At 44.3% G+C, this 15,042-nt stretch overlaps 1 protein-coding gene across 2 annotated transcripts in view; it reads left to right on the top strand.

The window, feature by feature from the left end:
* Nucleotides 1–15,042, top strand: part of ARG2 (arginase 2) — a 1,243,303-nt gene that overhangs the window by 276,579 nt on the left and 951,682 nt on the right. For both annotated transcript variants that reach the window (XM_073610731.1, XM_073610732.1), the window contains exon 3: nucleotides 7,222–7,399. In XM_073610731.1, the coding sequence (XP_073466832.1) occupies nucleotides 7,222–7,399 (178 nt within the window). The remainder of the gene's footprint in view (nucleotides 1–7,221; nucleotides 7,400–15,042) is intronic.

Genomic DNA, 15,042 nt, shown 5'->3' with positions numbered 1-15,042 from the left:
ACAAATGCACTTCTGGAAGAATGATCAAACATTCCCATAGGCACACTAAACCTTGTGGACAGCCTTCCCAGAAGCTGTTCTAGCTGCAAAGGGTGGACCAAATCAAATTTTAACCCTACGGACTAAGACTGGGCTGCCATTAAAGTTCATGTGTGTGTAAAGGCAGCTGTCCCAATACTTTTGGCTAAATAGTGTATCTGGAAAAGACTTACAATGGTGGTGGAACCCTCCTACACATAACTACTACATTTAGACATAATTATAGGACCTGGGAGATGAGACAACTTCTTTACATGAAGTAACATGGTTGGGATTATGAACCCAAACTCTCAGGGATACTAAGCAGAAGTTCTAACCTCTAAGCCACAGAAGCTGCCACATGTGAGACCCTCCTACACATAACTACACATAAATACACATAAAAAACACATAAATACTGCATTTCTATGGACATACAAGTGATGGAATTACATTACTCAAGAGTTATTCTTCTTGATTTATTCTGTGATATTTGGTGTTTTTTTGTGGGTGAGAGTAGAATATTACCCTCAAATTTTTGGGAATTACATTTTGATTTCTGATGTTGGTACACATATCACATTTTTTGGGCTCAAATTATGAATATTTGGAAATAATAAAAAGCACAAAAAATGTGATTCATTTTAAATTTGCATTTGTGGATTATAAAGACACCTGTGTGAGTTTAGGTTAAAGATTGTTGTGAGATGAAGAGTAACAAGTGAAAGTGACAGAGAAAAATATATTTTATCAAAACATCAAAACATTCCACATTGTAGCATTCTTAAAATCAAAATATTTTAAGTAGAAGCAACAATGTTGCAAAGGAAAATTTATTTCACAGAAAGATACATTTCATCTCAACATTAAAATATTTTTTTGTGAAAGTTAGAATTGTTCCATTAGAATCAGTGACTGAAACTTCATTTGGACTAAATTAGAGCAGATTTTAACTTCCAAAAAATGTTCTCTAATTAGCTATCATTTTGGTATTTACTATAGCTCCAGGTAAAAAAGACACTGGAGATAAAATGAGAGTTATTTTCAGGTCTGAGCATGCTCAGTTGTGTTGGCACCTAGTTGTCCAAAACGGGGAATTTTTCACTTTTCAGACTTTTAAAGATATTTCAGTGTAGAAAACGGAAAATTGTATACTCACCTTTCCGTAATTTTCCTTTCCTGTCGTATCTTCATGGCAGCATACACTTTGGGTTGTGACTCCGCCCCCACAACCTGATAGGACTACATAGCTATAAGTTGTAGAGATGGCCCCTGCCCAGTATTCTCCGTATATATATATCTCACCTTAGACGGGTGGGAGATTGTATGCTGCCATGAAGATACGACAGGAAAGGAAAATTACGGAAAGGTGAGTATACAATTTTCCGTTTTCCTGTCGCATCATGGCAGCATACACTTTGGGGAGTAACTCGCAAAGACTGGGTGGGAATTCAAACTAAGTTTATTAATCAAATAATAGAGGAATTGGCCTGGATAACGGATCTTCCGAAATCCACCGTGGATAAGCAGGCGGAATCCACCTTGTAATGAGACATGAAGGTGTTCCTGGAGGACCAGGTAGCCGCTCTGCAAATCGTCTCCGCCGAGACTCTACAATATGCTGCCCAGGAGGTTGCCACTGCCCTGGTGGAGTGTGCCCTTAAGCCCTCAGGTACTTGATGGTTACTCAGTGAGTAAGATCTCTTGATGGTCTTTACTAGCCATGAAGCAATGGTGCGTGAGGATGCCGCTTGACCTCTCCTGAAACCATGTGGGATAATTAGGAGGTTTTCCGACTTTCTGATGGATTTTGTTGCTGAGAGGTATTCTATAACGGTACCCTTAACATCTAGTGGATGAGGGTCTCCCTGATCCGTGCTGAGTGCTGGAAGATTAATCTCCTGGTTAAAATGGAAGGATGAGGACACCTTGGGGATGAATCGATCCGAAAGCCTTAGGACTAGCCTGTCTGGAAGAACAACCAAGTATGGTTCGCTAACCATTAGAGCTTGCATTTCTGACACTCGCTTCGCCGATGTTATGGCTATTAAAAATGAAACCTTCAGCGTTAGATCCCAGAGGGATATGCTCTGCATTGGAAAAAAGGGTTCCTTGGATAATGACTCTAGAACAATTGAGAGATCCCAGACCGGGAATGACGGTTTTCTGGGGGGCCTCAGCTTTAGACAGGCCCTCTGAAACTGAACCACCAGAGGCTCTTGCGCCCATTTAACTCCTGTCAAGGCGGACAGGGCCGATACCTGGACCTTCAGGGTGCTTGACCTAAGGCCTTTCTCTAGGCCTGATTGAAGGAACTCCAAGATGTGAGACACCGACGGGGAGGACGAGTCCCAACCTTGCTGGTGGGAGAAGGAGACAAATTTTTTCCCAAACTCTTCTGTACGTGATGTTGGTAGTAGGCTTTCTGGCCTGGAGTAAGGTATCCACCACCTTCTGGGAACAGCCCTGCTCTAGGTACCTAGCCCTTTCAGTCTCCAGGCCATCAAGTGTAGCTTCCCCGGGTTCGGGTGAAGAAGATGTCCCTGGGAGAGTAGGTCTGTCGTCAATGGAAGAGGCAGAGGCTCTGCCGTGTTCAGCTGCATGAGGGTAGTAAACCATGGCCTCCTCGGCCAGAAAGGGATCACTGCTACCACCAATGCTGTTGACTTCTTGAGCCTCAGGAGGAATCTCGCTATGAGAGGCGTCGGGGGGAAAATGTACCCCAGGTGAAAGTTCCAGGGGTATTGGAGGCAGTCCGTCCCCTCTGCCGAAGGAAACGGTGTCCTTGATAGGAATCTCTGACACTTTGTGTTCTCCGGAGTTGCTGCTAGGTCTATCTCTGGAGGACCCCAGGTTCGGGATATGAGAGCATAGGCTTGTGGACTCAGAGACCATTCGTTGTTGGAGTGGAAATTTCTGCTTAGTGAGTCGGCTAAGGTGTTCTGGACTCCCGGGACATAAACCGCCCTTAGGTCCAGTAGATTCAGCTGCGCCCATTCCAGAACAGGACGGACCTCCTGTAACATGGACCTGCTTCTGGTGCCCCCCTGCCTGTTGATGTAGGCAACGGCCACCTTGTTGTCCATCCTCAGGAGGACGTGCTTCCTCCTCAAGTGAGAACTGAAGGCCAGGAGAGCCTGGAACGCTGCTCTCATCTCCAGAACGTTCGACACTGTATCCTGTGCCCTGAAAGGCCAACGACCCTGAGCCGCAAGGTCCTGATAGTGGGCTCCCCATCCCTGTAGACTGGCATCTGAGGTCACGGTTTCTTGATAGGGAGTGACTATATGCCTGCATCTTCTCAAGTTGTGAGGACATACCCACCACATCAACGATTGCTTTACCTCCTGAGAGATGAGGATTGGTTGGGACATTGATGTGCCCTTCCACTGACGTAGGAAGGAGATCTGAAGAGGCCTCGAATTCCATTGCGCCCATTGGACCATTGGAATGGTGGAAGCTAGGGAGCCCAGGATACTGAGACAGGTCCTGGCCGGGAGCATTGTAGCGGAGATTGCCCTTTTCACCTTTTGAATTAGAGGAGGGATTTTTTCCCCCGGAAGTTCCACCGTATTCTCCCTTGTGTCCAATTCGGCCCCCAGAAAGACCATTCTCTGTGTGGGATGGATGTTGCTCTTCTTCCAATTTATCAGCCACCCTAGGGACTGTAGTGTGGAGACCAGGATTTCCCTGTGAAGGACAAGAGAGTCCTGGCTGTCTGAGAGAAGTAGGATGTCGTCCAGGTAATGGTGGACCCTCAGCCCGTTTTCTCTCAGGTGGGCTATTACAGGTAATAGGACTTTTGTAAACGTCCTGGGTGCGGTAGAGATCCCGAACGGAAGGCTTCGGAATTGGAAGTGCCGATGATTTAGGGTAAACCGGAGAAATTTTTGGAACTCGGAATGGATAGGGATATGCAAATACGCGTCCTGGAGGTCGATTGACAGCATCCAATCTCCCAAGTTTATTGCTTGGAGGATTGATTGAAGGCTTTCCATCTTGAATGTTTCTAACCGTATCGACCGGTTGAGGTTTTTTAGGTCCAAGACTGGACGAAGGTCCCCTGATTTCTTTTTCACTAAGAAAAGTGGGGAGTAGAACCCTTTGCCTCTTTGGGATGGCGGAACCTCCACTATTGCTTGTTTCTGGAGCAACTCTTGGATATACTGGACTAGGGATAGTCTTTTCTCTTGAGAAGGAGGAAGTCTGGTTGAGCAGAATTGGTCTCTTGGAGGACGACCTCTGAATGCCCACCTGTGACCGAAATGAATGGTGGACACCGTCCATGGGTCTTTTATCATTCCCGCCCAGACCAACTTGAACTTTGTGAGTCTGGCCCCCACTACCGCTGGTTGGGCGGGCGAACCTTCAAAAGGACTTCTGGTCATTGGAGGCAGGGGTCTTGGGTTTCTGGAACTTAAGGAAGGACGTCTGGGGGTTCTTCCAGCTCCTTCTGTATTCCTTCCCGGGTCTATAGGATTTCGCATCCCTATATCTTTCCGGAAGGTTACGTTTAAAGGGAGGTGGCCTTTGTTGTTTCGGCCTTCTGTCCGATGGTATGAGACCCGACTTCCCGCCTGTTACTTTAGAGATTGCGGTATCCAGCTTTGCTCCAAAGAGGTTCACCCCATAATACGGAATCCTGCACCAGTTTGACTTTGAGGCGGGATCAGCCGACCAAGGTTTAAGCCATAGCGCCCTTCTGGCCATTACAGAGGCTAACATAGACCTTGAGGTGGATCTGATAGTATCTACGGAAGCCTCCGCCACGAAATCTCCCGCAAGGCTAAGTTCTTGTAAGGCCTTAGTGATCTGTTCTTGATCTGCGCCCTCAGTGACGAGCCTCGCTGTAGCTGAGGACCAGCTGGAGATAGCTTTCCCAACCGCCGCTAATGCCACCGCTGGCCTGCAGGCGCCTCCTGCGAACAGGTAAGCTCTCTTAAGGTCTGTATCCACCTTCCTGTCAAGCACGTCTCTGAACGTTACTGCATCTTCAATGGGGAGCGTCACGTGCCTGGCTAGACGCATCAAAGATGCATCCACTACTGGAGGAGAAAGTAAAGGAGATACTTTGGGTTCCTTGAGAGGGTACAGTTTGGTAAGTCTGTTGGACAGACTGAACTTCTTTTCCGGATTCTGCCACTCCTCCTTAATGAGCTCCTCTAACTCGTCGATGAATGGGAAAGCCTCCGGAACCTTCTTGAGGTTTGGGAAATATTTTCTCTGTTTAGGCTGTGTCTCCTCAAGCTCCTCCCAGTTAATCGCTTCCTTAACCGATCTGATGAACGGTTCTATGAGCGCAAAATCAAAGCCAGCTGAAGCTTCCGGCTCTTCATCATCCGACGGTAGTTCTTGCTCTCTTGATGCACTGGGAATGGTGGGTGAGGTGCTATAGGCCGTAAACTCCACATCAGGAGTTGAGACCTGGGGAGTAGAGACTCCAGTGGGTTCTATGGAATCCGGCTCTTTCTCCCTGGTGGCTTCATCTATGCACTTGCGGCAGGCTAGTTTGTCTGGGAGGGCCGTGGCCCCACATACCCAGCAAGCGTTCCCGGCTGGGCGGGAAGGGTGCGTAGAGGATTGGTGTCCTCGTGCAGGGGATCTTCTGCGGTAGGAACGGCTATGCCTTGAGTGGGATCGACTCCGTCTGCGACTCCCCTTGCGGCCTGAGCGGCTTCTTCCGCGTGAGCGGCTGCGTCTATGGCCGGAGCGGCTTCTCCTGTGCGAAGATTCTCTTCGTCCTGATTTAGATGATCTTGCGGACCTGACAGGGCTGACCAATTAGGTAGCATTAGTACGGTCCTGCTCTCTTTTTCAATCTTCTCTACTTACCGCTGGAATCCCCCCCCCTTACCTATTAGGCTGGTGGTGATCTGCTGGGGCAGCGGCCTCCATAGGAGAGGAAGGTGAATACCTGAGAAAGGTATAGGAAGGTAAGAACATGCAACCAAGTCCCACAAAACAGTGCATAAGTATTAGACACTTACCCAGAGAGAGAGGGAGCTTTAGGAATGCAGAAGTTCAAAACACAGCAGTCAGAAGTCTTCCAGGAAGCAAGGAGAGCTCAGAAATGACAAACAGGGCTTTTAAATTTGCCGCCATGGCCGCCGAGGTCACGACCCGCTCGCGCATGCGCAGTAGCGGCGCGAGGCGCCCGGCGCCATCTTGGAAACTGGCAAAATCGAAAGGATGCCCTGACGGCGCGCACCGCGCATGCGCGGAAGCGCCGAGACGCCCGGGAAGCCTGTAGGGAGGCACAGAGGGACCACAGAGCCCAGCAAAGAGGGAGAAAGACACAAAGTGAAAAAAGGAGGCATGGCGACCGCTGCACAACAACTAAGCCTGTTTAAGGCTTATACTAGACCGCAACATACCCCCGAGATCACCAGAGCGGGGCTCCTTCCATCTAGCTCGTTTAGAGGCTGTACAGGTAAGGACTTCCACCCAGGAGAGGCTAGAACCTGGCTGGGGCGAATTCGGTAAGGGGGTGCTTCTGATATGTTCAGTCCTTCAGGTGAGGAAAAATAAGAGAATACTGGGCAGGGGCCATCTCTACAACTTATAGCTATGTAGTCCTATCAGGTTGTGGGGGCGGAGTCACAACCCAAAGTGTATGCTGCCATGATGCGACAGGAAATCACTTTTTCACACAGTTTAAAAGCATATAATCTTTAAATAATATACCGCATATTTCAGTACCATTTAGACAATTATATCATGTTCTAAACATTATTTCCATGTGCAATTCTCTAGGTTTTAGCAGAGTAAGGGTTTGGGCACTATTTAGATTCAGGGAGCTATAGTAAATTCGATTTTGGGAGAATTTTCTCACCAGCGCTATAGTGAATACCGTTTTAGCGCGAATTAGCGCTATTAGCGCTAATTCGCGCTAAATTGCCGCAAATTAGCGCTAATTTGCGGCAATTTGCGCGAATTAGCACCATAGTGCTATAGTAAATGACCCCCATTGTGTTGTTTTAATAAACTTGAGATCTGGCAGGAGGCTGCCTGGTCAGGGTTAGGAAGATGTATTGGAGAATGTTGTCTATTAAGTTGAAGGTAACATAAAATAACTAGAAAAGCCTGGGGATTGGCAGGTGTTGGGAACCATTGGGCCATAAGGGCACCACAGTAGGTGGCATAACATTTCCTGAATGCCCCAAAAGTATTGAACTAACAACTGAAAATTATTTTGTTTTTCAGGATGTGATGTATATGATGTTGGAGATCTACGCTTTGCCCAAGTTCCTAATGACAAGCTGTACAACAACACTGTTAAATACCCACGTACAGTTGGCCTTGCATGTCAGGTGTTGGCTGATGAAGTTAGCAGAGTAGTAGAAGCTGGTCATACTTGTGTAACTTTGGGAGGTGACCATAGGTAAGTCTGTTTACTATTTTACCTATTGCAAACATGAATACTTGGCATTCCTCCTCAATTGTCCTCCATCTTGAAATTTGTAAACTTACTTTGTGAAGTTGCCCACACATTTATTTCCTTAAATTCTGTGACACATATTCACTATGCCCTGTGAGTAGGCACTGCTTTGCTATACATTTCACGGAGCCTACCTTCTGAACTACAGATATGCTCAGAGGAGGAATTGGAACAACTGTTTTGGCAGCAGGGTACCATGGGGTATGTAGTCCTTAGAAATTGAAAGTAAACTGCAGAGGAGAAGCTGCAATGCATGCATGTAACCCCCAGTAAGTTGTGGAAAGAGATGACCAGCAGATAGGCAAAATTCACAATGACAAAGGAGATTTTTCATGCTTGTGTTGGCTTGTCAAAAATAACTATTGTTTGTATTTTATTACAATGGTAATGTTACTAAATTAAATGATATGCTGTAACCACAGAATGCCTAAAATCTGAGTCTGTGGTTTATTATATTTTTAAATGGTGTCATAAATACTCATCCACACCAGTTACAGTTGAAAATACCCTTCCTTGAAATTGAAACATAAAAGTGTGCATTGACAAAAAAGTTTTTTCTTACATTGATCAATTATGACAATGCTCACATGTTTTTTAGTTCTGGAAGAAAAAAAATAAGCTCTTCATATTTTCTTGAGTGAATAAATAATGAACACCTCTATATTATAACTATGAAACAGAACAGGGGTGCACACACCGCTTCAGGCAAAAAAATGGACAGTGCTAATCCCAGCTCATCACCGTAGGCAATATCAAGAAGAGAAGAAAAGATTGATCGCACACTTGAATCCAAAAGATGCTGTAGAAATTTCTTTATTGTCATGAGCCAGACAAAATTGCAATGATGATCAGTTGATGCGTTTCACACGAAAAGAACCGTGCTTGTTCACAACAATTGAAATGCTCACAATACAAACTATTTTAAGGCGTATATCAAATCAAACATCTAACACAAAACACCTGTAATTAAAGGACAATCAATACAAAACTTCACCGACATAAAAACATTTCTTAAATGCTAAAACATCTGATCATAAAATGGTCAAAACAAAAAATAGATGATGTAAACATGTAAGCAAGAAATATATTAAAAACAAAAATAAATGAAAAAACATGTATATATACCAATATAAATCACATATATCACTGTGTAACAAATTGAGTCTAATTGTGTGATTTAATGCTCATTATTAAAGACTTCTTAAAAACTGTTCAAGGATAAGAGGAAATAATGAGATGCTAAACCATATACATGATGGAAAGGATGCGCAAACACGTGAAAATCAACCATGTCCACATATATATATAAATCATGTGGAGACAAAGCATTGTGTATATTACAACTATCTCAGAGTTTTGGGAAATATTAGTTTGCCATTGATGACATCCCACCCCCCATTTAGTCATATGTGACATATTCAAACTGTTATATGCAAAAGAAAAAAGAGAGGGCAATCTGTAACCAAGACCTGAAGCGCCGAACAGTATGTTGTCTACCGGGCGCTCAGGTTCGGCACATTACGGATCTTGTGGACAGATTACTGGGAGGGGCTGGGGAAGACCCGGCTGTCATGGTGCACGTTGGCACCAATGACAAAGTCAGAGGCAGATGGAGTGTCCTAAAGAACGATTTTAGGGACTTAGGAGCTAAATTGAGGAAAAGGACCTCCAAGGTAGTGTTCTCAGGAATACTACCGGTACATCGAGCCACACCAGAAAGGCAGAGGGAGATTAGGGAAGTAAACAAGTGGCTGAAGAACTGGTGTAGTAAGGAGGGGTTTGGGTTCCTGGAGGACTGGGCCGACTTCTCAGTCGGTAACCGGTACTATAGAAGGGACGGACTGCACCTAAATGAGGAGGGTGCAGATCTGCTGGGAATGAAGATGGACAAAAAGTTAGAGGGGTTTTTAAACTAGGCGATGGGGGGGAGGGTCCAGAGACAGTGATAGCCAGCGCGGAAGATATTCCAGAGGGTAGTATTGGGGGCATTAGTGGTAGGTTAACCAAAGCACAAAAACACAAGGTGAGTATAGTAGCAAGTCCTAGTTGCGATCTTGAAACACCCAATACGAGGACAATATGCGACCGGTCTAAACTATGTGGCATGTTCACTAATGCCAGGAGCATGGCGGACAAGATGGGTGAACTAGAGATACTGTTGTACAAGGAGGATTTGGATTTTGTGGGAATTTCAGAGACCTGGTTCAACAGCTCTCATGATTGGCTGGCAAACATTCAAGGGTATACCCTATACCGCAAGGATAGAGAGGGTAAAAAAGGGGGAGGGATATGCCTATATATCAAGAATAATGTACAAGTGAATGTGAGAGATGACATCACTGAGGGGGCTAGGGAGGAGGTGGAATCTTTATGGGTAGAGCTCCAAAGGGATGAAGCTAAGGGGAAAATAATACTGGGAGTATGCTATAGGCCCCCTAACCTGAGGGAGGAAGTGGAGACGGATCTCCTATCACAAATTGGATTAGCAGCAAGGATGGGAAGTGTTATCATAATGGGGGATTTTAATTATCCAGACATAGACTGGGCGGAGGGAACCGCGCATTCATTTAAGGCTCGCTAGTTCCTTAATGTCTTGCAGGACAATTTTATGGGTCAGATGGTAGACGCACCAACTAGAAATAAAACATTACTAGATCTACTGATTACCAACAATACAGACCTGATAACAGATGTGGAAATACGGGGCAATTTAGGCAACAGCGATCACAGGTCAATTAGTTTCAGTATAAATCACACAAATAGGAAACATGAAGGGAACACAAAGACACTGAATTTCAAAAGAGCCAACTTCCCTAAACTACAAACCTTGCTAAAAGGCATAAATTGGGATAAAATATTAGGAACAAAGAATACGGAGGAGAGATGGGTTTGCTTTAAGAGCATATTAAATAAGGGCATTAGCCAATGTATCCCATTGGGTAATAAATTTAAAAGAGCGAACAAACATCCTGGATGTCTTAACTCCAATGTAAAAATGCATATAAAAGCAAAGGAGAAGGCCTTCAAAAAATACAAGGTTGAGGGATCATCCTCAGCATTCAGAATTTATAAAGAATGCAATAAGAAATGTAAGGGTGCAATTAGGATGGCTAAGATAGAACATGAAAGACACATAGCGGAGGAGAGCAAAAAAAATCCCAAGAAATTCTTTAAGTATGTAAACAGTAAAAAAGGGAGGACAGACCATATTGGCCCCATAAAGAATGAGGAAGGACATCTGGTTACAAAGGATGGGGAGATGGCAAAGGTATTGAATTTATTCTTCTCCTCAGTCTTCACGAGTGAATCGGGGGGCTTCAGTAACCAAAACTGCAGTGTTTATCCTCATGACACAACACAGGAAGCACGTACATGGTTAACAGAGGACAGAATTAAAATTAGACTTGAGAAACTTAACATCAATAAATCACCGGGACCAGATGGCTTGCATCCGAGGGTACTTAGGGAACTCAGTCAGGTGATTGCCAGACCGTTGTTCCTAATTTTTACAGACAGTCTATTGACTGGAATGGTACCAGCTGATTGGAGAAAAGCCAATGTAGCATCAATATTTAAAAAGGGCCCAAAAAACATCCCTGGGAATTACAGACCAGTTAGCCTAACATCAATAGTATGTAAACTCTTGGAGGGGATGATAAGGGACTATATACAAGATTTTAGTAATAAGAATGATATCATTAGCAGTAATCAGCATGGATTCATGAAGAATCGTTCTTGCCAAACCAATCTATTAACCTTCTATGAGGAGGTGAGTTGCCATCTAGATAAAGGAAGGCCCGTAGACGTGGTGTATCTGGATTTTGCAAAAGCATTTGACACAGTTCCCCATAAACGTTTACTGTACAAAATAAGGTGCGTTGGCATGGACCATAGGGTGAGTACATGGATTGAAAACTGGCTACAAGGGCGTGTTCAGAGGGTGGTGATAAATGGGGAGTACTCAGAATGGTCAGGGGTGGGTAGTGGGGTCCCCCAGGGTTCTGTGCTGGGACCAATCCTATTTAATTTGTTCATAAACGACCTGGAGGATGGGATAAACAGTTCAATCTCTGTATTTGCAGACGATACTAAGCTAGGCAGGGCAATAACTTCTCCGCAGGATGTGGAAATCTTGCAAAAAGACCTGAACAAATTAATGGGGTGGGCGACTACATGGCAAATGAGGTTCAATGTAGAAAAATTTAAAATAATGCATTTGGGTGGCAAAAATATGAATGCAATCTATACACTGGGGGGAGAACCTCTGGGGGAATCTAGGATAGAAAAGGACCTGGGGGTCCTAGTAGATGATAGGCTCAGCAATGGCATGCAATGCCAAGCTGCTGCTAATAAAGCAAACAGAATATTGGCATGCATTAAAAGGGGGATCAACTCCAGAGATAAAACGATAATTCTCCCGCTCTACAAGACTCTGGTCCGGCCGCACCTGGAGTATGCTGTCCAGTTCTGGGCACCAGTCCTCAGGAGGGACGTACTGGAAATGGAGCGAGTACAAAGAAGGGCAACAAAGCTAATAAAGGGTCTGGAGGATCTTAGTTATGAGGAAAGGTTGCGAGCACTGAACTTATTCTCTCTGGAGAAGAGACGCTTGAGAGGGGATATGATTTCAATTTACAAATACTGTACTGGTGACCCCACAATAGGGATAAAACTTTTTCGCAGAAGAGAGTTTAATAAGACTCGTGGCCACTCATTACAATTAGAAGAAAAGAGGTTTAACCTTAAACTACGTAGAGGGTTTTTTATTGTAAGAGCGGCAAGGATGTGGAATTCCCTTCCACAGGCGGTGGTCTCAGCGGGGAGCATTGATAGCTTCAAGAAACTATTAGATAATCACCTGAATGACCGCAATATACAGGGATATGTAATGTAATACTGACACATAATCACACACATAGGTTGGACTTGATGGACTTGTGTCTTTTTTCAACCTCACCTACTATGTAACTATGTAAATTAAAAAAATTGTATGCTAGTCAGTTTAAATCCTTATGTACTAAATAAATCTAAGCTAACTTAAGGCTGGGTTCACACCATATAACCCGCATCCAGTTTGCAATAGCAGGAGATTTTGACCGGCTCTCTATGGAGCCGGTTCACATATCTCCACAGCAGGTCTGGTGCATTTTACACAAAAAACGCTGTGTGTCCTTTGGCCCGGGCTGAAATCGGACCTGAAGCGGTGAACCAGGACGCACCGGACCCCTGTTGTGAGTCGAATGCGGTTCATATGTGAACCCAGCCTGATCCTCATACCTATGAATCTTTATGGACCAAAGTAACTTTTACATTTTAGCTATGGGTCTATCAACAACAGCTTTGTCATTACTTACAATACAAATAATCATATATATGGGGACAAGATATATATTTTTGACCACATTGACTTCATATCAATATAGAGAGAAGTGAAACTTTTATTCAAAAAGTGTAAACTGTAATATGTGTGTTGTTCTATTCATGACTACACAAAATGTATGTTTCTGTTACAAAGCATGACCAAATTATTTACAAATTAAAGGAAATTTATGTACTGCCAAACTAAAACCTACAGTGGGGACGGAAAGTATTCAGACCCCCTTAAATTTTTCACTCTTTGTTATATTGCAGTCATTTACTAAAATAATTTAAGTTCATTTTTTTTCCTCATTAATGTACACACAGCACCCCATATTGACAGAAAAACACAGAATTGTTGACATTTTTGCAGATTTATTAAAAAAGAAAAGCTGAAATATCACATGGTCCTAAGTATTCAGACCTGAATACAGACTCATATATTTAACTCAGGTGCTGTCCATTTCTTCTGATCATCCTTGAGATGGTTCTACACCTTCATTTGAGTCCAGCTGTGTTTGATTATACTGATTGGACTTGATTAGGAAAGCCACACACCTGTCCATATAAGACCTTACAGCTCACAGTGCATGTCAGAGTAAATGAGAATCATGAGGTCAAAGGAACTGCCTGAAGAGCTCAGAGACAGAATTGTGGCAAGGCAAAGATTTGACCAAGGTTACCAAAAAAATTCTGCTGCACTTAAGGTTCCTAAGAGCACAATGACCTCCATAATCCTTAAATGGAAGGCGTTTGGGACAACCAGAACCCTTCCTAGAGCTGGCCGCCAAACTGAGCTATCGGCGGAGAGAAGAGCCTTGATGAGAGAGGTAAAGAAGAACCCAAAGATCACTGTGGCTGAGCTCCAGAGATGCAGTCGGGAGATGGGAGAAAGTTGTAGAAAGTCAACCATCACTGCAGCCCTCCACCAGTCGGGGCTTTATTGCAGAGTGCCCCGACGGAAGCCTCTCCTCAGTGCAAGACACATGAAAGCCCGCATGCAGTTTGCTAAAAAAAAACACCTGAAGGACTCCAAGATGGTGAGAAATAAGATTCCCTGGTCTGATGAGACCAAGATAGAACTTTTTGGCCTTAATTCTAAGCGGTATGTGTGGAGAAAACCAGGCACTGCTCATCACCTGTCCAATACAGTCCCAACAGTGAAGCATGGTGGTGGCAGCATCATGCTGTGGGGGTGTTTTTCAGCTGCAGGGACAGGATGACTGATTGAAATCAAGGGAAAGATGAATGCGGCCAAGTACAGGGATATCCTGAATGAAGACCTTCTCCAGAGTGCTCAGGACCTCAGACTGGGCCAAAGGTTTTCCTTCCAACAAGACAATGACCCTAAGCACACAGCTAAAATAACAAAGGAGTGGCTTCACAACAACTCCGTGACTGTTCTTGAATGGCCCAACCAGAGCTCTGATTTAAACCCAATTGAGCATCTCTGGAGAGACCTAAAAATGGATGTCCACCAAAGTTTACCATCCAACCGGACAGAACTGGAGAGGATCTGCAAGGAGAAATGGCAGAGGATCCCCAAATCCAGGTGTGAAAAATGCATTGCATCTTTCCCAAAAAGACTCATGGCTGTATTAGATCAAAAGGGTGCTTCTACTAAATGCTGAGCAAAGGGTCTGAATACTTAGGACCATGTGATATTTCAGTTTTTCTTTTTTAATAAAACTGCAAAAATGTCAACAATTCTGTGTTTTTCTGCACAATATGGGATGTTATGTGTACATTAATGAGGAAAAAAAATGAACTTAAATGATTTTAGCAAATTGCTGCAATATAACAAAGAGTGAAAAATTTAAGGGGGTCTGAATACTTTCCATCCCCACTGTAAATCCTGGGAATTTCACAGGGTACTGTAAGCCTTTGGTCTTCAGATGAAGGCAAATGTACCAGTGGCACCAGTGGCATAACTAGAACCTTCAGGGCTCCGATGCAAGAAACCATGAAGGGCCCCCTGACCCTCGAACAGGGCCCTTTTCTCTGAACCCATTGGTGGAACAACAGTGCCCGATTGCAAGTGGGTGGCAGCACAGTGGTGTAGTGCATAGCACTTTCACCTAGCAACAAAAAGGGTTGCTGGTTCAAATCCCAACCATGACACTACCTGCCTGGAGTTTGCATGTTCTCCCTGTGCCTGTGTGGGTTTCCTCTGGGTACTCTGGTTTCCTTCCACACTCCAAAGACATGTTGGTAGGTTAATTAGATCA

Source organism: Aquarana catesbeiana, linkage group LG13, assembly GCF_042186555.1.
Source record: "Aquarana catesbeiana isolate 2022-GZ linkage group LG13, ASM4218655v1, whole genome shotgun sequence".
NCBI lineage: Eukaryota > Metazoa > Chordata > Amphibia > Anura > Ranidae > Aquarana > Aquarana catesbeiana.
The sequence above is the reverse complement of the archived record's forward strand: the minus strand, read 5'-3'. Positions and strand labels throughout refer to the sequence as shown.